This window comes from Suricata suricatta, chromosome 16, assembly GCF_006229205.1.
Source record: "Suricata suricatta isolate VVHF042 chromosome 16, meerkat_22Aug2017_6uvM2_HiC, whole genome shotgun sequence".
In the NCBI taxonomy this organism is placed as follows: domain Eukaryota; kingdom Metazoa; phylum Chordata; class Mammalia; order Carnivora; family Herpestidae; genus Suricata; species Suricata suricatta.
The window spans coordinates 48,217,588-48,242,213 of NC_043715.1; the positions used below are offsets into that span (position 1 = coordinate 48,217,588).

The 24,626-nt window shown below is 55.2% G+C and overlaps 2 protein-coding genes and 1 long non-coding RNA gene across 3 annotated transcripts in view; 2 read left to right on the forward strand and 1 right to left on the reverse strand.

Annotated features, from left to right (window-relative positions):
• Positions 1-723, forward strand: part of CEACAM16 (carcinoembryonic antigen related cell adhesion molecule 16) — a 7,340-nt gene extending 6,617 nt beyond the window's left edge. Inside the window, exon 6 of the mRNA XM_029926052.1 lies at positions 641-723. Coding sequence (XP_029781912.1) covers positions 641-705 — 65 coding nt within the window. The 3' untranslated portion in view covers positions 706-723. The remainder of the gene's footprint in view (positions 1-640) is intronic.
• Positions 1-24,626, forward strand: part of NECTIN2 (nectin cell adhesion molecule 2) — a 160,618-nt gene that overhangs the window by 53,030 nt on the left and 82,962 nt on the right. The gene's annotated exons all lie outside the window — the stretch shown is intronic.
• Positions 17,692-20,223, reverse strand: LOC115281244. The gene is made up of 3 exons (XR_003904186.1): positions 20,138-20,223; positions 19,085-19,403; positions 17,692-17,826 (listed from the first exon to the last, which is right to left on the reverse strand). It is a non-coding gene; the product is annotated as an uncharacterized LOC115281244 (long non-coding RNA).

Sequence of the window (24,626 nt, forward strand, 5' to 3'; positions counted from 1 at the left end):
CAGAGTTAAAGACCATGTCTCCTCCATCAGACTGGGAGCTCCCAGAGTTAAACACCATGTCTCCTCCATCAGACTGGGAGCTCCCAGAGGCAGGCACCATGTCTCCTCCATCAGACTGGGAGCTCCCAGAGGCAGGCACCATGTCTCCTCCATCAGACTGGGAGCTCCCAGAGCCAAAGACCATGTCTCCTCCATCAGACTGGGAGCTCCCAGCATCAGGGACCATGTCTTCTCCATCCGATAGGAGCTCCCAGTATCAGGGACCAGGTCCGTCCCCATCAGACTGGTCATCCCCAGAAGTCTAAGAGGCCATATCCCAAAAGTCAGGTTTCATCCCATTAGACCGGGAGCTCTCAGATCCTGGGAACTCAGTCGTTCTCCACTCTGGAGTCTCACTTCCCCCAACAGACTGGGCATTTTTGGAAGCCCTGAGTCAGGGCTGGCATCTCCTAGCTCAGATGTGAACTCCCCGGGATCGGAAAATCAGTCTTTGCCAGGCACCCCGAGATACCTTCCTTCATCTTTCATCAAAACCGCGTCCTGGGTCAGTGCTGGAGGTAGAATGCTCTTCAATGGCAGCCAGCCACCCCCCACCCATGAAGCCTCGGAAATCCTTTTCACCCTGTCTCTCTCCTCACAGTCAACCTCCCTCCCCTGCATGAGGACCAACGCCACCTTCCTGAACCTGAACCTGGCACAGGCTGAGCGCGGGGAGGGCGGGGCCGCGGGAGGCTGGGGGTGGGCCGGGGAGCCGGTGGGGTGGGGGCACTGGGACCTGGTCCTCTACCTCCCTGACAGCCTCTTCCACCCTTCTGCCCCATCCTCCGCTCAGTCCTGGAGTAGCAGCGCTGCTGTGGCTGTGGGGACCTCCGGAGAGAAGAGCTCTTCACGCCGTCCTCCCCTTCTCCCCCTGGCTGGAGGACCACTTGTTCCCAGGGAGGGTGCTGGACTGGCGGTCGGCTGTTCTCCTGCCTCCACACTAGAGTTAGAACGGACAGGGCCCTACTGCTTGGCCGAGTTGTCGGAGAGCCACAGAGGCCATAAATGTCCTGGTGAATACATGTGTGTGTCAGCCTCTCCTTCCATGACCGCCAGGCCTGCCACTTCCTTGGCAGGGCCACGCTTGCCTCCTTCCCTGCCCAAGGTTGTTCTTTGGGTGCACGCGTGCACAGGGGTGCCTAGATGACAGCGCTGCGCATCCGTCCTGCTCAGTGCTAAGGCCTCAGGCTCTTCTCACACCTCCCCAGGGTGTGTCCTGCTTCCCAACGGGCCAAAGACTCCCCATCCCTGGGACACCACACCCCTGGGTTCTGTGGGACACAGCCCTGCCCTACGCTGCAACTCACTCCACCTGGGCCCTGGAGCAAGTCTGCTCATGCCAGGACAGGGAATGACCAAATTCCTCATGAAGGATCCCATCTATTTAACCAAAGATGCTTTCTTGTGTCCCTCATGGTCCTAGGATTGTCCCCCACCTCATGTCTCTCTCAAACCTCACCTGCACAACCCTAAAAATATCTCCCTCCTCCTCTAAATGCAAATGGAGTAGGGGTGAGGGTGAGGGGTAGAGAGTGAGAGAGTGGAAGAGAAAAAGGGTCTTCCCACTCCTGTCACTACTAGGACCTCAGCCACAGGCCCCACTCAGCCAAGATGTCCCACTAGAGAGAGACTCTTGGTGTTGGTTAGAAGTGGTGACCACAGACTCAGCGTGGGGTAGCAAGAGAGGTTTGGGCAGGGATAGAAAGGCCTCGTAGAGAGATTTCCTAGAAACTTTGAAGACAGGGCCTTTCTGGGGATTGACATGTTGAGATGGATGTGGGGTGGTGAAAGCACACCAGTGAGGATTATAAAATCTGGATTATGATCCTCCATTTGCCATGGATTCATTAGACCCTCAGCTGGTCCATCAGCAAAAAGGTGTGGGCTTAGGGTAGGTTAGAATTTTTAAACCATTTTATTAGCCTGAGAGCCCTTTCTTCAAATGCAAGCTTACATGGTAGGTCAATATATTATTTAAAATAGTAATGCAATAAAAGTAGCTACAGCCCTCTCTCCCCCAAAGTTTATTTACACTTAGAAAACTCCTGAAATGTAAATTAAATAAACTTTGAATTACAGAGGCAATTACAATGCATAATACCAACCAAAATCAAATGCCCTTGAAAACACTAGATATAGAAACCTGGGGTATAAGGCCAAAGCTGCACTTAGAGGGGGAATGATAGTCTTAAATGCTTAAACGCATTGGGAATACTAAGAAGCAAAGAGGTTGGAGGTGAACAAAATAAGCTTTCCACTCAAGAAACCAGAAAAAGTTCACAAAATAAACCAAAGAATAAAGGTAAGGCATGTAAAAAGGCCAAAGCAGAAATGAATGAACCATGAAGCAAAACACAGTTAGTCAATTAAATCTAAAGGCACTCCTTTGAAAATGCGGATGGGATAGGCACACAGGTTTTGCAAATGTGATAAGAGATAGGGGAGACTAATATCTAAAACTCAAAGAGGCGGTGCCTGGCTGGCTCTATTGGTACAGCACACGACTCTCCATCTCAGGGTTTGTAAGTTTGAGCCCTGCGTTGGGTGTAGAGTTTACTTCAAAATAATAAATCTTAAAAAATAAATAAAAAAGTGAAACTGGCCTGGTTGCACAGAGGGTCGGTTCTAGGTTAGATGCACAACAACCAAACACATCAAGGGAAGAGGGTGTGGAATACCTGTCAAGGGCCCCCCAGCAGCCACGCCTCTCCCCGTGATGGGCAGGCACGGCCTTTGGGAAAAGCTGAAAGTGTCAGATACCCAATTTCCCAGAGTGCCTTGCGGCTAGCGGTGGCCATGTAACCAAATTCTGGCCAATGAAGGAAGGAGAAAGCCAAAAGTCCTGCCCATGCTTCTGCCCCCGCCTGAGGGAGACACCGAGAGAGCTCTCCATGGAGTCTGAAAGCTATTTCCCAAATCAGTGGGTCTCCAATATTAGGTCTCCAGGCAAGGGCACAACCAAGAAGTGTGGATAGATTTGAGTCCACCCACTTAACCTTGATATTATCCAGTGCCCAAAATGGGAAATGGCTCTGATAGTCTCCCCCTCCAGCAAGTTCACAACAGAGTAGGCAACATACAGGGGGCTGGAGCCCAGGCATATCAGTTAGAATCTCTCTTCAGTGGCCAGTGAGAGACTGGAAATAGCACAAGACAGAGAGAGAGAAGGCGGAAATATAAGATGGAAGAGAAACTGGTGTGGGTGAGATTACATTACATGGATACAAGGCTATTTCTCACATAAAAACTTCCCAGAAGCAGATTGGTCAGAACTGGCATCACGGCTCCCTGGGGGCCTTAGGGACACAGCTCCTTCGGTGTTTCGGCCCCGTGTTTCTCGACGTGTTTCCATTCCCTTGCTCACCTCGTGGTCCAAGATGGCTGCCGGAGCTGCCGCAGCCTCCTCCTGTTCCAGGCAGGAAGTGGAAAGAAAGGGACCGAAGGCAAACACAACCCCATACAGGTTGTGCCCCTTTTTAAGGAACCTTCCCCAAAGACCAGCCTACAACTGCCACTTACATCTGATTGGCCAGCTCTTAGTCACATGGCCACCCTAGCTGCAAGGGAGGCTGGGACTTGTAGTCTTTCCCCCTGGGTACAGCACTGCCCTCAAAGAACCTCAGGGTCCTGATCTCCAGGAAGAGAGGAAGAATGGATCCCAGGCGGGCAGCTGGCAGGCTGTGCCAGGCCAGACTTTGGAGCTCCCACTTCCTAAACTGGACAAAACAGCCTTTCTCATCTAAGCCCAAAGGGAAATTGCCGCAGCCACAGTATTCAGGGTTTGGGAAAGACAGTAGTGGGGTTCAAATGGGGGCTGCTTTGTGCAATTCAGAATGAGGCCAGCGGGAGGGATGGGGTGGAGGGAGTCCAGGAGGAGGCAGGTCGGGTTTCTAGGTCAGTCAGATCCCAGAAACCATATCCTCAGGGCATGGAGGCTCCAATGTCCCCAGAACCAAAGCTCCCGTCCCTCTAGGCATCTCTGGGCTCCCATCCCCTTCTGTTAACAGTCCAGGAAAGAACAGTAACCGCAAAATAATACTAGCTACTGTATCTTGAGTACTGACTGTCCTTTGGCGGACGCGTTCTCAGTGGATTTCTACAACGACGCTTTATTTTTTTTTAGATATTTAATGTGTATTTATTTTTGAGAGAGAGAAAGAGGCAGAGTGTGAGCAGGGGAGGGGCAGAGAGAGAGACACACGAGACACACAGAATCCAAAGCAGGCTTCAGGCTCCAAGCTGTCAGCACAGAGCCTGATGCGGGTCTCGAACCCCCGAACCGCAAGATCCTGACCTAAGCTGATGCCGGATGCTTATGGACTGAGCCACCCAGGCGCCCCATGTGTGAGTTTTTAGATTCATGATGCTGATCGTCACTCGTTCTGGGGTAATGTGCTCTTAGCACAGATTTTCTGACTTGCGCCTCACAGCCTCCCTTCGAAACGGGGCTATGTTTCTCCAACCTCCTAGCTCTTTATTAAAAGTACTGGTCCCAGCTCCCTGCCCGGCTCCAGCAAATCTGTCTCCAAGGAAGAGACCTGGAAGCTGAAGGTTTCACGTAAAGCGTCTGGGTGTTTTTTGTCAACTGGGAAGCTGGAGGGCCTCGATGCAGGGATTTGTCACAAAAAAAGGAAAGTGAGGCACAAAGAGCCGGAGGGGCCTTGTCCAAGGTTACTCCGCCAGGAAGGGACAGGGCCACGAGCTGGCCCAGAGCAGGGCAGGAACCAGCTCAGGGTCACACAGCAGATTTGGGACTGCGGGCTGAGGAGGCTGAGAGCAGCCCCCCACGACCCCCACAAAGCCACAAAGGTCGGATGACACTTGGGTCCCTGGATTCCACTAGCCGTGGATGGAGCCCCTTCCAGGGGTCTCTGTCTGCCCCCATTCCTTCCCCCTCACTAAGGTGCCTTTTCTCAAGTAACCCTTCTGCGGTGGGGAGGGCCGGGTGGGGGCAGGAATGACCTTGAGGCCAGAGTACACAATGGCCCAGTCACTGCCTGGAGCCCTGCCAGTGGGAGGAAGGAAACCTGCCCTGTTTTTCTACCCTGGGCTGGAATGTTGATCAGGATGGAGAGAGAGGAGGGCGAGCTGAAAGAGGAGGGGGGAAAAGAGAAGGAGGGAGGAGGGGAGGGAGAAAAGAGAAAAAAGGAGAAGGATGAGAAGGAAGAGAAGAAGTGGGTGCCCAGCCCCAGGGTGCCAAGGCCAGACTTTGGGACCAAGCAGGGAGTCTGCTCAGCTCCAGCCAGGCCTCACACGCAGCGCGGAGCCCAGAGGGGACATCCCAGCCCCCTAAGGTTGCACAGGGCCTCGGCAGCCAAAGGGTCTCACCTTGGCTGCTAACCACAGGCAGGAGCCCCCTGATTTCCCACAGTGACCTTCAGAAACAGGTGTCTGCCCTTGAATTCCTCAGAAGGGGAAACAGAGGCCCCCAGAGGTAAGATCACATTTCTAGAATCATCTCCCCTTTGGATCACAGTCCATACCCTTCTCCTCTCCCCTCAATCCACTCTGGCCACCCTGGCCCACTGGCTATTGTCCCAACAAACCACACAACTCCTGCCCCAGGACCTTTGCACTGGCCTTTCCTCCAGCCAAAAATGTTCTTACCCTAGATACCTGAATCAATCCTTTCAGGTCTCTGCTCAAATGTCACCTCCTCCCAGGGCCCCCCCCCCCGAATACCCAATGTTGTCTAGCTTTGCCCTTCCCAGCATTTATGACACAAACACCCCCAACTTTATGTCTCTTCACTTATTCCTGATCTGTCATCTCCACCAGACTCTGAGCCCCACGAGGCAGGGATTTCCTCTCTTTTGTTCACTACAGTGTGTCTATCACCTAAATCAGCGACAATCGGCCCAGGTCCTTCTGGATTCTCCAAGGGCATTACTCAGCCCACCCCACAAGCTGAGGCCTGAAAGCCCAGAAGAACTAGGTAGAAAGTTGAGAGGGAAAAGCATTTCAGATGGAGGGCACAGAATGTGCAAAGTCCAGGAGTCAGGAAACCAGGTTCAAGGCCTCTATGGCTAGAGCGGTACTGGGCTACTGTGAAGACTTTGGCCCTGGCTGTCACTTTGAGTGGGAGCCACAGTGTGGGGGGTGGGCGGTTCTGTGCAGGCTCCGTCTCGGGTTCTAACAGGATCCCTCCGGCTGGAAGAGAATGTAAGAAGAGCAGGCAGCCGTGTAGACAGGAGGTGGTGGCAGCTGGGCCCGGGGAGGCTGTGGAGACAGGGATAGAACAGATTTTGAAGGTGAAGCCGACGAATCTGCTGATGGACAGGACGTGGCAGAGCTGAGAGGGGTCATGAGGTCTCCGAGCTTAGGGCCTGAGCAGGTGCAGGACGGGGCCTGGAATGGAGGCTTGGGCGTCGGCCGGGCCAGTGACCCGGGAGCTGGGCCCAGACCCCAAGGCGCACAGGCGGCTCCATGAAGGAAGTTGGCACAAGTTGCGGACTGTGGTTTTCACCCACCTCGAGGGGCCCCTTATCCTCTCCCCCAACTTCCCCTCGCGCCGGGTGGAGCCAGCCTCTTGTTTGTTTCCCTCTCGTCATCCGTTTTATGATGGGGAAGGCTGGTTTTCCCCTAACCCGGCAGACACCCTCTTCCCTCTGCCCGTCCCTGACCCTCCCGCCTCGGGAAGCCCCGTGCCGGCCTCCGAAAATGTCCCTGCAGCACCATGTCCCTCTGCCACCCGTTCATCTAGCCAGATGGGCCCCGAAAGGGGAAGCGGGTCACCCAGAGTCACCCGGCGGCGTGTGGTCAGCTTGGGACCTGAGGGTCCCATCTCCTCGGTGCCCCACCACAGCCCGGGGAGGCGGGGAGGCGGGAGGGGAGGAAGCGGCGATTTTTCTCCACGTTTCACACGAGAAAGCCGGAGCTCCAAGGGAGGCCCGAGTTCACTCAAGACACCGCAGGGACCCAGCTCCTGACAGATGGGCGGCTCTGTTGTGCGCTCTGGGGAGAAGGCCATGGGGGGGCCCAGCCCTGTCCTGCCAGGACGCAGTGGGGGTCATGGATGGTGACAATCCAGCACTGGTCAAGGCTGGGATGGGGGAGCCTGGGAGACTGGGTGGGGGAACACAGCTGACCCAGCCAGGGGCCACACTTGGCTTCCAGGAGGAGGAGACCTAGAGGGTAAGCAGGAGTTCGAGGTCAGGGAACAGCACAGACAAAGGCCCAGGATTAAGAGGGGACCTTAGGGCTTCTCAATGACCGTGTCCTTCCACTGATGAAACTCTCCGATGACCTCCCCTGGCAAACTCTTCAGCCTGGCATTCATTCATTCAAACCTTCCCTGGAGTATGTCATTAGTGTCAGGCCCCAGTGGGGACATAGCAGTGGCTACAGCAGCCGTTTGGGACCGTGACCCTGACCCAGGGTGTTGGGGAGGGGATCCTGGAGGAGGAGGCTTCTACTCCAAGACCCAGAAGGGTACTAGGAGGGATGCTGGGAAAGAGGCAGGGAAGGGTGTTCCAGGCAGAGGGAACAGCCTGTGCGAAGGCCTGAAGGTGAGTTCTGAGTAAAACAAGCTGCCCTTGGCTCAGAGGAAACACAGGGTGGTTTGGGAGAGGCTAGAGGCCAGCCTGCAGGCTTCCTTCCAAGGCACTGGGGAGCCATAGAGAAGTTAGGAGCCAACGGACAAAAAAGGGAGGCTTGTGAATCAGAAAGATCTCTCCAACATCCACATGGAGGCTGAACATAGGCGAGTCACAGGCGGGGTTTTGCAAGGTCAGGGAGACTTGCACCCAGGTCTGAGGAAGGAGATCCATCCACCACTTCTGGGGTGCTCGGGATGAGAAGCCTGGCCCAGGGAGACCACTAGGTGGCGCCGTCACACCACTAGCCGGCGCTGAGCCCACAAGGGGCGGTCAGGCCCACAGCCCAGCAGGACTGCCCGCCCCTGGGTCAGGGGAGCAAATCCCGCCAGCCTTGGCTCTCCTTGTGTCCGTCCTGACCCCCTCCGAAGCTGGAGCTTGCCATCCGTGATACTTCAAGCACAGAGAGGCTGCTCCGACCCCAGGGCTCCAGCAAAGAGCTGCAGACATGTTTACCTCGGTCATCCCAAGCTCCGACTGGAGCACCTTGTCTAGGCTTCCAGACGGGAGGACTCTCGCCTCCCTTATGAGACTGGGGCTTACTTGTCTCCTGCACCATCATCTCACAGATCGCAATGGACCTTCCTTACCTCCCCCAACAGACCAGAAATCCAGACTAGATACATCTTTACCCAGGGACCCGGGATATATATTCTCTATCCGGTTTGGGAAATTCTGTCTCCCTCATCAGACTCGCTGAGGGCCCCCCCGTGTGCCCCCAGCCAGCTGAGTCTCTTTGTTTCCCCCATCAGATTGTCTGCTGCTTAGACCAAAGGGGAAGAATCTTCCACACTTGCACGGCTTTGCTGGTCCTTCCTCTATTCGCAGAAGGAGCCGCACCCGATATATGGAAAGGGAAACTGAGGCACAAAGCAGTGATGCAGCACGGCCCTGTCGAGCTGCACATGCTTCGATTCCCCTTCTCCCCTTCCCCACACCTGCCCTCCGCCCTCCCCACGCCCTGGGTAACTCCCCTGGCACAGGGAATAGGGGAATTTTGCCCGCTGGCCTCTGAGCTTGCCTGCCCATATGGGTGGCGCCTGGAAGCCTGGGGTGAAAGTCTGGAGCTGCGCTTGGGGCTCAGGGCAGGGAGGGAGGGAGGGGCGGTGGCCTAAGCCTCCAGGGACAAGCCTTCACAGCTCTGGGGGGTAAGGGCAAGGCAACACCATGTCCCTGCAGATGCAGGTGGGGTGGGGTTCAAATCTCCCCACTCCGGTTCCCACCTGTGTGGCCTTGGACCCAGAACTTTGCAGCCTCTCCAAGCCTCAGTTTCCCCAGCTGTAAAGAATAATGAGCATGAGGGGCGCCCGGGTGGCTCAGTCGGTTAAGCGTCTGGCTTCAGCTCAGGTCAGGATCTCACGGTTCATAGGTTCGAGCCCTGTGTTGGGCTCTGTGCTGACAGCTCAGAGCCTGGAGCCTGCTTCAGACTCTGTGTCTCCCTCTCTCTCTGACCCTCCCTGCTCGCTCTGTCTCTCAAAAATTTTTAAAAAATTTTAAAGAATAATGAGCATGAAATAGGAAGATTCTGAAGTTGCACTGAGTTCACCTCTCCCGACCTCAGTTTCCCTAATTGCAAAAAGGGTATGATAGTTCTCTGGGTGGTTGTGAAGATTCTCTGAGTTCACGCAGAAGAAATCCGAGGGGCAGTGGCTGATGGTGGCTGGAGGGTTTCAACGTGGACCCCTCCCTCCCACTTCCCGAGAAGGATTCCTCCTAAATTCCTGGACTTGACCCTCTCCGCCCTACCCTCCCCTACCTTCCCAACCCAAGCCACCTGCTCTCACCCAGCTGGTCTCCCTGCACAGCCAGAGAGATCTTCCCAAAACTCAGCCTGATCCCCAGCTCCGCACCCGCTATGGCTCCCCAGTGCCCTGGGGAGGATGCTGGTGTGTCACCAAGGCCACAGGCCTCCTGGGCACGTGCAAAGTGGCCGCTGTTCGTCTCTGCCTCGTTCTTGTCTTTCTAACACATCCTGTGCTCTCCTTTCAAACACTTCCCCACTTGCTTCAGTTCCTGCTAAACCGTCCGCTCCAGGAGTGTCTTCCCGGGTCTCCGCAACCCTGGCCAGATTTCCCTCCCTCTCCCGGCTCTCTGTAGCCGCCCCCCCCCCGGCCCCCACCACAGTAGAAGGAATAAGTGTTGGGCGCCACATTCAAAATAGCCTCTGAATCCTGCCACTCTTCCCAGGTCCGTTGCCCCCACCACATCCCCTGCAGCCTGGGCCACTCGTCTCCGGACCAGGCTCCCCGCCTCCGTCATTGCCCCCCATATGCAGCCAGAGGGGCCCTGTTAAGGCCCAAGTCAGATCACATCCCTCTCCTGCACAGAACCCTCCATGGCTCCCGTCTCCCTCTGAGTAAAAGCTGAAGTCCTTGTGGTCCCCGCCTGACCCGCTCAGCGCTGCCCCTCCCATGTCTGCTCCCTCCCTTCCTGCTCCTCTGCTCCGTGCACAGCCTCCAACAGCAGTGGGACTGGCCTCAGGGCGCCCGCACTTTCTGTTCCCTTAGTCTAAACACCCTTCCCCCAGATGCCCGCATGGCTTCTTCTCTCACCTCCTTCAGTTTTTTTGCCCAAACATCACTCCTTATAGGGGCCTCCACTGGCCACTCAACTTAGGAAACACTTTCACACACCGCCCCCCCCCCCCAACCAGTCTCTCACCAGCTTGGTTTCTCTCCATGAAAAATACCTGACACTGTGTATACCTTCCTGGTCTTACTGACAATCTGTCTCGGGGACCGGACTCTGACTCTCCGAGGGCCGGAAATTTATATGTTCACTGCCAGAGCAAAGCCTGAGATACCTGTGGGCAGAGTGAATGGAAGAAGTAAGACGTTCACTATTTCAAAAAGGACAAAATGGAAGGGAGACACTGGCTATCCGCCGCGACCCCCACCCCATGCCTCCCAGCCTCTGCCATTTCGTTTCCTGCAGCTCATTCCACAGACTGTCTGTGCACCAGCAGGGGCGCCTGGGGGGCTCAGTCCGCTGAGGGTCTGGCTTCTGCTCAGGTCATGATCTCAGGGTTCGTGGGTTCAAGCCCCACATGGGGCTCTGTGCTGACAGCTCGGAGCCTGGAGCCTGCTTCAGATTCTGTCTCCCTCTCTGCCCCTCCCTCACTCTCTCTGTCTCAAAAATAAAGAAACATTAATAAGAGAGAGAGACACGCTGTTGAGGGGCCGTAGGAGGGAGGAAATGGGGGGTGGGGATTGAGGAGGGCACTTGTGGGGATGAGCACTGAGTGTTATATGTAAGCGATGAATCACGGGAATCTACCCCTGAAACCAAGAGCACACTGTATACAATGTATGTTAGCCAACTTGACAATAAATTATATATTTTTTTAGTTTTTTAAATGTTTTTTATTTATTTTTGAGAGACAGAGAGAGAGCACGAGCAGGGGAGGGCCAGAGAGAGAGGGAGACACAGAATCAGAAGCAGGCTCCAGGCTCTGAGCTGTCAGCACAGAGCCTGACGCGGGGCTCGAACCCACGAACCGTGAGATCATGACCTGAGCTGAAGCTGGATGCTCAACCGACTGAGCCACCCAGGCGCCCCATTAAATTATATAAAAAGAGAGAGAGAGAGAGAGAGAGAGAGAGAGAGAGAGAGAGAGAGAGAGAGAGAGGTTGTGGCTTGGCGGCCAGGAGCTCAGATCCGTCTCTCAGACCCACTCACATGGCAGCTGTCACCAGCCCCCTTGCACGCTGCTAGCCGGAGCGCAAACTAGAGCAGCCACCTTGGAAAACGGTTTGCCAATTTCCCCTGAGGTTAAATATACACTTCCCATATGACCCAGCAATTTCATTCCTGGGTATTTACACAAGAGAAATAAAAACCTAGGTCACACAAAAATCTGCACGCCCTATTCATAATCACCGATAGCTGGAAACAACCAAGTGTCCTTCGCCGGGTACCTCAATAAGCCAACTGTGCCCCCCCCCACAGTGGGCTACCAGGCGGCAGTGAAATCAGCAAGCCGCTGACACACACAGCCACACGTATGAATCTCAGATGCATCAAGCTACATGAAAGAAGCGGACTCAAAATACTACATTACTCCGTTTATTTATGAGACATTCCGAAAAGGGTCGAATGATGGAGATGGAAAACAGATTGTTGGGTAGTTGCCAGAGGCAGGATGGGGAAAGATGTGACCCCAAACGACCAGCCTGAGGGGACTTGGGGGAGGTGATGGATCATTTGCATTTTGACTCCGGTGGTGGCTATACAAACACAATGTTGCACAGCAGCACTCATAGGACAGGGCACCAAAAAGTGGATTTTACTGCACGCAAATCTTCCAATAATTTAATTACTGTATGACCCCATTCCCGTAACATTCTGGAAAAGTCAAATGGTAGCGAGGGCGCCTGGGTAGCTCAGTCCGGTGAGCGTCTGACTCTTGGTTTCCGCGCAGGTCATGGTCGCATGGTAATGGGTTCAAGCCCTGCATCCGGCTCCTTGCTGACAGCTCAGAGCCTGCTTGGGATTCTCTGTCTCCCGCTCTGTGCCCCCACCCCATCAGTGCATGTGTGCTCTCTCACTTTCTCCCAAAATAAATTAATTCGGGGGACGCCTAGGGGGTGCAGTTGGTTAACCATCCAATTTTTGATCTCGGCTCAGGTCATGATCTCACAGTTCAGGAGTTCGAGCCCTGCACGCTGGCGTGGAGCCTGCTTGGGATTCTGTCTCTCCTTCTCTCTGCCCTTCCCCTGCTGTGGCCTCTCTCTCACTCTCTCTCTCTCTCTTAAAATAAATACACTTTAAAAAATTTAATTAGGGGCACTTGAGTGGCTTAGTCGGTTAAGCATTCGACTTGCAATTTGTGAGTTCAAGCCCCATGTCGGGCTCTGTGCTTACAGCTCAGAGCCTGGAGCCTGCTTCCAATTCTGTGTCTGCCTCTCTCTCTGCCCCTCCCCCATTCACGTTCTATTTCTCTCTCCTTCAAAACCAAACATTAAAAAAGTTTTTTTAATTCCTAATTTAAGAACTTTAATTAATTAAGAAAAAAACCATAGCACTAAAAAAAACCAGAGCAATGGCTGACAGAGACTGAGGAGCAGGTGGCATTTGACTGCAGAGGAGAACAGGAGTGGTTTGGGGGTGATGGAAATGCCCTGTACTCAGCCTGCAGTATGACTGATTCTGTGACTATAAACTTTTATGAGGACTCATCCAACATAGACACTTAAAATGGGTGTATTTTATTGTATGTAAGTTATATATACAATAAATAAAGTTGGGGTTTTTTTGATAAAGTTTTTTTTAATGCTTTAATGTTTTATTTATTTTTGAGAGAGAGAGAGGGCAAGCAGGGGAGCGGTAGAGAGAGAGGGAGACACAGAATCCGAAGCAGGCTCCAGGCTCTGAGCTGTCAGCACAGAGTCTGACACGGGGCTCGAACCCACGACCGTGAGATCATGACCTGAACCGAAGCCGGCCGCTTAACCGACTGAGCCACCCAGGCGCCCCTAAAGTTGATTTTTAAAATCTTCTCTCCTCTTGCCCTTCCCTAGCTGTGTGACCTTAGGCAAAGCCCCTCGCCTCTCCGTGCGTCAAGTGAAGGAGGGAGATGGGGGAGGAGGAGACGCATCCGGGGTGAGGACTCAGGTCTCACCCATGGGTACATAGGTACGTGCAAGAAACATGTATAAACAAAACAGAAGGTCTTTGTGAGCCTTTAGGGTAGAACTGACGACACAGGCCTGAGCTGCTCACAATGGCTGCTGTGTCTCGCAGGGCAGGCCCTGGGCCGACTTCCGTCAGGTCTCACCTGGGTCCCTTTGAACCACTGCGCGCTCCTTGGTTGACCTAGAAAAGCCAGTGGAGCCATCCCTGGGCCCCAGAGGCACACGATCAAGGGGCACCATTCAGAGCTTTGTAAGAAAGCCTTTCTCAACAGTCAGGTGGGCCGGACACACCCGTCCCCTGAGGTCCCAGCTGCCACTATTTGTTGGGTGTGCACGGTGCAGAGCCTGCCCTCACAGCCTCACACGTAAGGACTGGGCTGCTGCCCCCAACAGGGACATGACATCCAAGAACGGCTGGAGCTCTACAGGGATGGGGGGCGACGCAGGCAATGGGGGGGGGGGTGCCCTCTGGAGAGAAATCAGGGAGAGCTTCCTGGAGGAGAGGCCGCGGGCGTAGAGCTGAGTTTATGGAACACCTACTGTGTGCCCTCGTTTGGATCTCAGAGGCCTTATTTTTGAGGCTGCAGTAAAAAGTGTGGGGGCAGGAGGGCACAGGTGGGGGGAAGAGGCTGTTATTGAAAGCAGAGAGGAGGTGCCTGGATGGCTGCGTTGGTTTAGCATCGACCCTTGATTTCGGCTCCGGTCATGATCTCACGGTTGGGGAGTTCGAGCCCCGCACTGGGCTCCTCCATGCTAACAGTGAGGCGCCTACCGGCTTCCCCAGGATCCATCCACACCTGCAGGGAAGGCGAGGGGCGGCGATGGGAACCAGTAAGCTCTGGTCCTCAGGCCAGCCTGACTGAGACCCTCCCAGCCCCCAACCCAGAGTCAGGGGTCCTTTGCCAATGGTCCCGAAGCTTTAAGGCGAGTCTTAGGTTTGCAAAGACTGCATTTCTATCATTCTTTATTTCCTAAGACTCTCTGATCTGAGCATTCCTCACTCTTAGATTCTATTGGTCTTTGCTCCTAGAGTTCCTACAACTCCAAGGTTCTCTGCTCCTTTGACCCTTTGATTCTAGAATCCGTTCGTTCGTTCATTCGTTCGTTCATTCAATAACTATTATTGAGCCTCTCTCCTGTTTCAGGGGCTGAGGAAACAGAAAAGAACAAAACGGATAAAATTCCTGCCTCAGGGGAACCCACACTTACTGAGAAGCCCGGGCACGGGTCTAGGCGGCTCCTATAACTCCTCTGGTGCCTCAACCAGCCCTGTGAGTCAGAAACCCCGTATCATCCCCATTTCACAGAAGAGGAAACTGAGGCCCAGGATTCTGGAATCCCCTTGCTCCAGAAAGGCTGGGGCTCTAGATTTCTTTACCCTTAAGGTTTAACACTCTAGGGGCACCTGGGTGGCTTGGACAGTTAAGTGTCTGACTCTTGATCTCAGCTCAGGTCTTGACTTCAAGGTCATGAGTTCAAGCCACATAATGGGCTCCACGCTGGGCATGGAGCCTACTTTAAAAAAAAAAAAGATTAAAGGGTTCTAGAATTTTTTTGTGTTAAATATTCTGTTGGGACGCCTGGGTGGTTCAGGCGGTTAAGCGTCCAGCTTCGGCTCAGGTCATGATCTCACAGTTGGTGGGTTCAAGCCCTGCGTCGCACTCTGTGCTGACAGCTCGGAGCCTGGAGCCTGCTTCGGATTCTGTGTCTCCCTCTCTCTCTGACCCTCCTCTGCTCACACTATCTCTCTTGTCTCTCAAAAATAAATAAAAAACATTTTAAAAAGATTCTGTTGTGCTTGGATTCCAATAGGCAATGGACACAGGGAAAGGTACTCAACCCTATTATTGGGTCAGGAATTGCAAATTAGAACCGCCGTGAGATTTTCACACATGCACACGCGCTCAAGGGTGACTCATGTTTTAGAAGTCTGGCCAGAACTAGCGCTGGCAAGGACGCAGGGCGAGTGGAACCACAGCAGCCCCTGGAGATGGGAGTGAAAACTGGGGCGCTCACACGGGAAACTGTCCGGCCGCATCCTGCACAGCTGGACCCAGACACATCGTCTGCCCTTTCCTGTGACAATTCCACTCTTGGGACGCATATGGCATTGTCAAAGTCACTCATGTATCAAAATCACACACATGCTCAGCGACAGGAGATGGGCTAACAGATTGTGGTGAATTGTGCAAGACGGTCGCACACAGCAGTGAAAACAAAGGCCAAGAGACACAAGAATGGGGACACGCCTCACAGGTGTACAACCGAGTGCAGGGCGCCTGGGGGGCTCAGTCGGTCAAGCATCCGACCTCGGCTCAGGTCATGATCTCGTGGGTTCGAGCCCCACATCGAGCTCTGTGCTGACAGCTCAGAGCCTGGAGCCTGTTTTGGATTCTGTGTCTCCCTCTCTCTCTGACCCTCCCCTGCTCGCCCTCTGTCTCTCAAAAATAAATAAAAAACATAAAAAATAAATAAATAGGGGCGCCTGGGTGGCTCAGTCGGTTAAGCCTCCGACTTCAGCTCAGGTCAGATCTCACGTTCGTGGGTTCGAGCCCCGCGTCAGGCTCTGTGCTGACAGCTAGCTCAGGGCCTGGAGCCTGCTTCCGGTTCTGTGTCTCCTTCTCTCTCTGCCCCTCCCCCTCTCATGCTCTGTCTCTGTCTGTATCAAAAATAAATAAAACATTAAAAAAAATTTTTTTTAATTATTTTAAAAAATAAATAAATAAAACCAAGTGCAAAAAGCCAGATCCAAGAGGTTGCACCATACAATCCCTTTATTTAAAAACTCAGAACTGGGGCACCTGGGTGGCTCAGTCAGTTAAGCGTCCAACTTCGGCTCAGGTCATGATCTCACGGTTCATGGGTTCAAGTTCCGCGTCGGGCTCTGTGCTGACAGCTCAGAGCCTGGAGCCTGCTTCCAATTCTGTGTCTCCCTCTCTCTCTGCCCTTCCCCCCTCTCATGCTCTGTCTCTCAAAAATAAATAATAAACATTAAAAAATTAATAAAAATAATAATAAAAAATAAAAACTCAGAACTGTAGGGGTACCTGGCTGGCTCAGTCAGTGGAGCGTGTGATTTTGATCTCAGGGTTGTGAGTTCAAGCCTCATGTTGGGTGTATAGATTACTCAAAACTAAAACATATTTTTAAAAAAGTATAGGGACAGGGTGCCTGGGTGGCTCAGTTGGTTGAGCGTCCAACTTCAGCCCAGGTCATGATCTCACAGCTCGTGGGTTCAAGCCCCACGTCGGGCTCTGACAGCTCACAGCCTGGAGCCTGCTTCCGATTCTGTGTGTCCCTCTCTCTCTGCCCCTTCCCTGCTCATAATCTGTCTCTCTCTGTCTCTCAAAAATAAATAAATGTTAAAAAAAATTTTTTTTAATAAAAAAATAAAAAAGTATAGGGGAGACTGGGTAGCTCATTTGGTTAAGCATCTGACTTCAGCTCAGGTCATGATCTCACGGTTCATGGGTTCAAGTCCCACATCAGGCTCTGTGCTGACAGCTCAGAGAGTGGAGCCTGCTTCTGATTCTGTGTCTCTCTCTCTCTCTGCCCCTCCCCTCCCCCTGCTCTGTCTCTCTTGGTCTCTCTCTCTCTCTCAACAATAAACATTAACAAATTTAATAAGTAAAATTTTTTTTAATTTTTTTTAACGCTTTTTTATTTATTTTTGAGAGACAGAGAGAGACAGCTGGAGCAGGGGAGGGTCTGAGAGAGAGGGAGACACAGAATCCGAAGCAGGCTCCAGGCTCCGAGCTGTCAGCACAGAGCCCGACGCGGGGCTCGAACCCACGAACCGTGAGATCTGACCTGAGCCGAAGCTGATGCTTAACCGACTGAGCCACCCAGGCGCCCCTAAGTAAAATTTACAAAATAAAAAATATATAAAGAAGGCAATAAAAACATACAGGAACGCAGGTTGCTTTGAGGAGAGGGAAAGAGTTGTGATTTGGGGGCGGCGCAGGGGGGCTTCTGCAGAACTGGCGAAACAATTAGTGTCCCCTTTATAACAGGTCGTACGACGGAACATCACACTGTATGTAATTCTCCACATTGTGTTTCATCATCTGAAAATATGCAGTGTTTGAATCCCACCATTCCGCATCGCTCTGGCCTCCAAGGATCTGATTCTTGGGGGGGGGGGGGCATTCCTGAGCCCGAATGAAGAACGGAGGGCCCACTGGGAACCCACAGGAGGAGAATTTGGGATCCGAAACACACAATACCATTTGGTTTTCCCAGAAGTGAGCCGAAGTGCTGTCTGCGATGCCGTGTAACCACAGATGGCCACAGTGACAAGTTCAGAGGTGGGTAATGTCCCAAGGAGGTGCCACAAGCCAACGAGGAGCCCCACCCCCACCCCCATTTGCCCCTGTTTACCCTAACTCTCACCAGCCAGCCCAGAGCCAGGCATTCCGAGGTGCAGCCTCACGTTTTCCGGATGGGCAAACCAAAGCTGCTTCCCTGGCTGGCCACCCGATTTCACAAAGTCCGGTGGTGGAGACACGTCCCCAGGTCCTCCCTCTCCTGGGAACGTGCTGGAGGGCAGGGGATGATAGCTGGGGACGGGAGAGGGGAGTTCGCTGTGGCTCTGGCTCAAATGAGGAAGAGCCTGGTGTGACCTTGGCCTTCCCAGGAGTCCAGGGAACTTTTACATCTGTATTTTTAGGCCCTCGTGGCTGCCGTGGTGGTTGCGGCCTCAGACTGGGGACATGCCAACTTCCAGGAAAAAGGCTGGCTTTCCAGGGAAGGGGTTGTCCCTTCCTCCGGGATGGGCTCTGGGCTCTGCCTTGGGGACTGGGTTTGCAGAGGGGGGGCTCCAACTGGGGGAGGCCTGCCGCATCTCAGGGGATGGCCAGGTTGACTTCCCCGACTCAAGGCTCTGGAAGCAAGCACTAATCTGATGGAGGAGGCAGGCCATAGCTCCCTCCTGGGCGAACCATACGTCATATTTAACACTGGGGGTGAGATGGGTCTCACCCTCACAGGGCTCCTCGTACAATGGCCAATTCAGGCTCCACAACTCAGCGGGATAGTCTGACGGAAGAGGCAGGACCCAGACTCACGCTCAGGGGACTTTAGTAGGACGGTGGAGGCATGCCCACCATCTTCAGGAAGCTCTTGTCTAATACTCATCCGGATGTCCCCCGGAAGGCGGCAAAATCGGCCCCCTCCATGGAGAACCACTGACCTTAGATGAGGGAAACATGCTGCCTCATCTCGAGGGATCCCCCAGTCCCCCGCGAGGCCCCGGACACCCCCCTAGGGAGAGTTCCAAGTCTGACAGGAGAGGCATCACTCACTCCTAGAGATAATAATCTGGAGAGAAGTCACACCTCCCCTTCGGAGGGAGATCCTGATCTGATGGAGGAGGAACGCAACTCAATGCGCCACCAGGGACCTCCCAGTCTGATGGTGGAGGTCTGCTCCAGTCTGACGAGGGAGGCAGACTCTTTTTCTCGGACATTCTCCCTCCCCTCTTGCCAACTGAATGAGCAAGGCAGGGGGCTTCTTCCTCCCCATCTCTGGGGCACATCCCAGAAACTTCTACAGGAGGACACCACGGCTTCCCAGGTCTGGGACTTCCCTTCCTTGGTCAGCCCAAGCCCAGGCCCCCATGAGGGTCAGACATGTCTGGGCTGCAGCCCCCGCCGACCTGTTCCTCAGATGACTCGGCTGGCTGGCATGGCCCCTCCAGGTGGTGACAGTAATGACATCACCTGGCTACTGAGCCTCCTCTGTGCCAGGCTCGCCCGGGGCTTTCCACACCTGACCTCGCCGGTGCCCTACCCAGGGAAGGACGGGGTCCATCCGCACCTCACAGACCAGCCTCACAGGCTTGGAGGCCACCCAGCCGGAAACCGGAAGACGGGAAGGGTAGACCCGGATTTGTCTCCCTCCTGATGGATGAGTTTGACATATCAGTGCCAGGTGAGTGTGCCCAAGGCCTTGCCGCTGACTCACCGGAGCCTCTCAGCCATCACGTTACCGTTCTCGTGACTCAGAGGGTGGGGAAACTGAGGCTCAGAGCGATCAGATGCCTCTCAAAGCCACCCAGGCAGAGACAACGCTCGTGCTCCCATTGTCTGACTCCAAAGTCCATCGTCACAGATCCCGTCCTCCAGAAAGCGGATGCCTGGTGTCGGGAGGGCAGGAAGTCATGGAGAGCGGTCATGAGGAAGGGAAGGGGGAAACAGGATTGGGTGGCGGGGAAGGAACCAGCAGGCCACCGTGTCAGCCCAAGGGGGAGCCCCGGCAGCAAAGATTGCACATAGAGGAAGCCCAGGGTAGGCAGAAATGGCCAGGAGCCCCTACCTCGCCTGGCTCAGGCAATGGCCTGGGGCTACTGGGATCTGCTGTCCCCGCCTGGCCAGCCGAGGCAGAACTGGAAGGAACCGATCGTGGGAGGCCACCAGCCAGCCCTCTGTGCGCCTGGCAGCCAGGCCACGTCTCTTCTTGAGAGATCCAAGCAGCGTGCCTCTGCCACTCCCCCATCTATATTAATAATGGCCGTCACTGAAAACTAGAACTCACTCCTCTCCAGCTTGGGCCGAAGCGTGCTAATTCCTCTGGCCCTCACGACCACCCCGGAAGGCATTCACTGGTTTTTCTGTCCCCATTTTATAGATGAGGAAACTGAAGTGCAGAGAGACTAAGTCACTTGCCCAGGGTCACGAGGCTGGTAAGTGGCAGAGCTGGGGTTCAAACGCAGTTGGACAGTGAGCCCCACTGACAGAGGAGGACACTGAAGCCCGGCGTTACGCCACCTACCACCTGGCTGCCATCCCCTCACTGGGATCCTTCTGACGTTCCCAACCCCCCCAACCCAGCGCGGAGGCCAATATCCGCACATGCCTCCCATGGCATCACCTCTGTCTGATCAAGGCCGTGCCTGGGGCAGAGGGTGTCTGGTCTCAAAGCCCAAGGAGAGGATGTTGCAATCCTGTGACTCAGCGTCGTGCGTGCAGACCCAGCAAGAGGGAGAAAGGGGAAGATTAGGTCTTGGCCAAGGCCCCAGATGGGCCGATCCCGCTCGGTGCCAGGATTCCAGAAGCTGCCAGGGCCCTGGGGTGGGGAGGAACCAGGAGGTACAGGCCACGCTGCAGGAAGCCGGCCTGTAGTCACCCCTGGGGTGGGGGAGGGGCAGCCCCTAGGAGCAGGGCTGTCTGCATACCCAGCGTGGACCTCCAGCCCAAAGCTGGGTGACCTTGAGTAGGGCCCTCCAGCCCCGGGCTCAAGTCCGCTTTCCTCTGTCTGTGAAATCTGCTCATTCTCCCTCAACCCTCCCTTAACTCTGAATCTGCACCTTCCCGCGTAGACATGACCTGCTCTCCATCAGCTCGACCCTCCCTGTGCCTGGAACCTGCAGAAAGACTGCATCGACCATGCTCACCTCTCACCGTGACTTTGCCTTTTTGTGCCTGAGTCTTCCCCGTTCTGAGCCATCCCCTTCCTAGAGAACAGGGGTCTGGAGTTAGGAGAGGGAAGGCCCTCGTTCTCTGGGACTGACGGCCCCCTCCCAGGTCAGCAGATGCAGCTCCAGGATGCCGGGGACACGGAGACCTGGCATACAATCTCGAGGACCCCGGGGAGGGACCTCACTCCTCTGTGCCGGTCTCTTTCTCTGTAAAATGGGAGTTTCACCCGGATTTCCTCATGAGATGTCAAGAGGATTAAGTGGGCCGATTCCTCATGGGAGTTCAGCCCACAGTGAACGGGCCCATCTGGTGTCGCCTCTGGGTGGGGAGGGGTGCAGGGAAGGCCTGGCCTGCTGAGGGAAGGCAGGCAATATGGAGACGAGAATGGACAACATTCATTCATTTGTTCCTTCTGTACACACGGTCTCAGTGTGCTCAGCAGTCCTGTGAGGCAGGAGCTGCTCTTATCCCCAACTACAAAGTCACCCGCAGAGGGGCGCCTGGGAGGCTCAGTCGGTGGAGAGTCCGACCGGCTCAGGTCACGATCTCGCTGTTCATAGGTTCGAGCCCCGCGTCAGGCTCTGTGCTGACGGCTCAGAGCCTGGAGCCTGCTTCAGATTCTCTGTACCTCCCCCTCTCTCTGCACCTCCCTTGCTGGTGCTCTGTTTCTCTCTCTCTCAAACATAAATGAACATTAAATAAATAAATAAATATAAAGTCACCAACAGAGGCACAGAGAGGGAAAGTCACCTATCCAAAGTCACACAGCTGAGGCACGGCAGAGCCGGGCCTCGCCCCCATGTCTCCAAGCCCAGCACGTTGAACCCCAATTTCCTCAGTGAACTGGGCCCAGCTGGTGACACTCTGCGGTTACGCGGTAGGATTAATTATTACCATCATTCCTATGGTTATAAGAGGGATAACGATCATTGCAGCCACACTGCATTTAGCACTTCCTGTCCATCAGACCCTAGAGGACGGACACATCGGTGTCTCGATTTAGTCTGACGGACAGGTGGGGAAACTGAGGCCCCAGGAGATTCAGGAATGGCTTGGAAGTCACACAGATGATGCAAACACAAGACCGGACTAGGACTTGTACCGGGGCCTCAGCCGGGAGCAAAACTTGGGACAGAAAAAGACCCAGGGATCAAGCTGATGGGAACCTAATGTCTAAAAAGCACTGTCCTGCCCTCTCGGAAGGCCCCTGAGAGCAAGAAAGGTGCCCCAGGCCTACAGCCTTCTAGCTGGGCCTTTGTTTCCCTCCCTGGACCTTGAACTGGCAGGTCTCCTTCTAGGGCCTTTCTTGCCCAGGGGTTTTTCGGGGGAGGACGAGAGGGGAAGGTGCAGTAGAAGGGAAGAAAAGATTTGAACAAAGGGCAGCCCGCATGAGGGAAAGTGGTTAGACGCCATGCAGGACTTCCGGGCTCTTTCTGGGAAGTTTCTGGGACTCATCCAGGGGCTGTCCCTGCCGGCATGGGGCCTCCGGAGCTCCAGCCCAGAGAGGGGAGACCCTAGTCCTCTCCGCCTGAGGTGCAGGGAGCCAGGGGGGAAAGGAGGGGGCAGCCATCCTGGTTCCGCATCCTCCGTTCCCGACACTGGAGGGAGGCGGCTGTGGGAGCTGGGACTTTCCTGAGCAGTAGAAGATTCTGGGAAATTAGACAGCTGCAGGGCGGGGCTGACTCCAGGCCTCCCTCCTCTTCCCTTCCCTCAGTCCCTGCTTGGTCCCAAGCACTCGTCTCTTCCCTCTGCCCCAAGGAGGCCCTCCTCAAACTGCTTCTCCTCCCTCAGACCATGCCCTCCATCCTCAGACCCTCAGGTCCTCGCCCTCAGACCTCTTCCTCCATCAGAACTCCCCCCTCACCCCTGCGCCAGCCAACTCTCTCCTCCCTGCAAGCTGCTTTCCTCACTCGGCCCTTCTCGAGCTTCCTCAGCAGTGCCTCCCCCTTCAGACCCTCTTCTCGTCCCTCAGAGCCTCCCCTCCACCCGCAGACTGATTTTCTCTCCCCTCTCCCCCTCTCTTAGACCATTTACTTCGCTCAGACCTGTCTTCCTCCTTTAGGTCCTCCTCCCTCAGACTTTCACCCGTCATCCATCCTCAGACGCAGAACTGCCAGCACTCCTCTCTCGGCCCTTCCAACCCCATTCTGGGTCAAGTGCATGAGCCCCCCGCCCCCCCCCTCCAGTCCTGTCTGGGCCCAAAGCCATTGCTCGACCTGCCACAGGGAGACAGGGAGCAGGAGGAACTTGGGTGCCCTTCCAACTCCACCTCCTGGGGTCACCACCTTGACAACCCCCCCAGGCTCAACTTCCCCTTTTGTGCAGTGAGGCTGTGCTCCTGCTGTTTGAGAGTCCCCACCAGTGAGGGAGGGCCTGTGGACGGGGACAGCAGCGCCCAAACCCTCCAACCTGATTCCTTCATCTCTTCCCCTGTCGAAGCTCCCCCAACGCGGGGAGGCAGGGGTTGGCATCAGCCCCATTTGCCAGAAGTCCAAACTGAGTCTCAAGACAAAGGACTTGCCCGAGATCCCACAGGGAGCACAGGGTGGAGGTAGGACTTGGACTCAGGACCTGCCCCCAAATGTTTCCCCATCACAGAGGCTAAGAGGAGTTGGGGGAAGACCCAGAGGGAGGCTGCAAGGAGAGAAGGGGGAAGGGGGGACGCTTCTCTCTCTCCACAGCTGCTCCTCACCATCCCCAGTTAACGATTCACTGGGGTGGGGCCGGAGTCCCGGGCAAAGTCCCTTCCTGGGGGCCGGGGCCCACACCCCCTTTCATGGTCGCAGAGAGACGCTGCTAGGGAGACAGAGACACAGACAGGGATGGGGAGACAAAATAAGACAGGGGATGGGGCCAGAGACAGGGCGACGAAGGCCAGGGATGCAGGGACAGAGTTGCAAGAGACAGGGGGAGACACAAGAGAGCCAGGGGGACCTGCGTGCCTCCTGGACAAATCCTCGGTGCAGCCGCCATTCTTCTGCCCACCCCCCACCCCCATCCCTGCCCCCTATCCCCAAAGCCTCCCCCTTGGCCTCCCGTAACTCAGTGACCCGGACTCAACCCCAGCGACAGCCCCGCCTCAAGGGAAATCCGGGAAAGCCCCGGGCCGCTGGGGCCCCTCCCCAGGGCGGAGAGAAGGGAGGCAGGGGAGGGGACCCGGAAAAGGCCCGCCTCTGCCCTCCCCGCCCACCAGCTCCTGCCTGCTTCTGAGTCATGCCCCCAACCTGCCCAGCCTGTTCCCCCCCCCCCCCCCCGCCCGTGGGGAGGCGGTCGTGGGCCGAAAGGGGTAGCCAGACTGCCCCCTGCCGCCCCCGGGCCCAGGCTGACTCCGGTCTTGCGTCTCCGCGCCTCTTGCTATCCCTCTGGGTCTCCTTTCCTTGGTCTCTCAACGATCTCTTTGCCCAGAAGCTTGATCCCGCAGGGATCCCGCAGAGAGAGACACGTTCGCCGTTTCCCTATGCACTGCCCCGCCGCACCCCATCTCCCATCGAAGCTCGGATCCTCGGATGGGACACAAGGAGGAGGCAGAGATGGGGACAGGGCTGGCAGACGGAGAGTGCTCGGGCGCCCGCCGAGGGCAGTCCCTGACCTGAGTGCGTCTTTTTGCCCCCGCAAAGGAGGAAACGGCTCAACGAAGGGAAGTGCCTGGTCAAGGTCACCCAGCGAGGAAGTGGGAGTCGGACTCGAACCCGCGCCCTAGGGTGGGCCTCTTGAGAATCCCTCCCTGGGGGAGAGGCTGAGAGAGACAGAGAAATGGTGAGAGACACAGAGACAATAGAAACAGAAGAAGAGACGCAGAGATCGAGATAGAGAGACAGGGGACAGAAAGAGAGACTCAGACCCAGAAAAACTATCCAGATCAGAGAGTCAGAGGGCGACAGAGTAAGAGACTCAGAGATACAGAGATAGACACAAACCGCCAGAGACCAAAGCACTGAGAC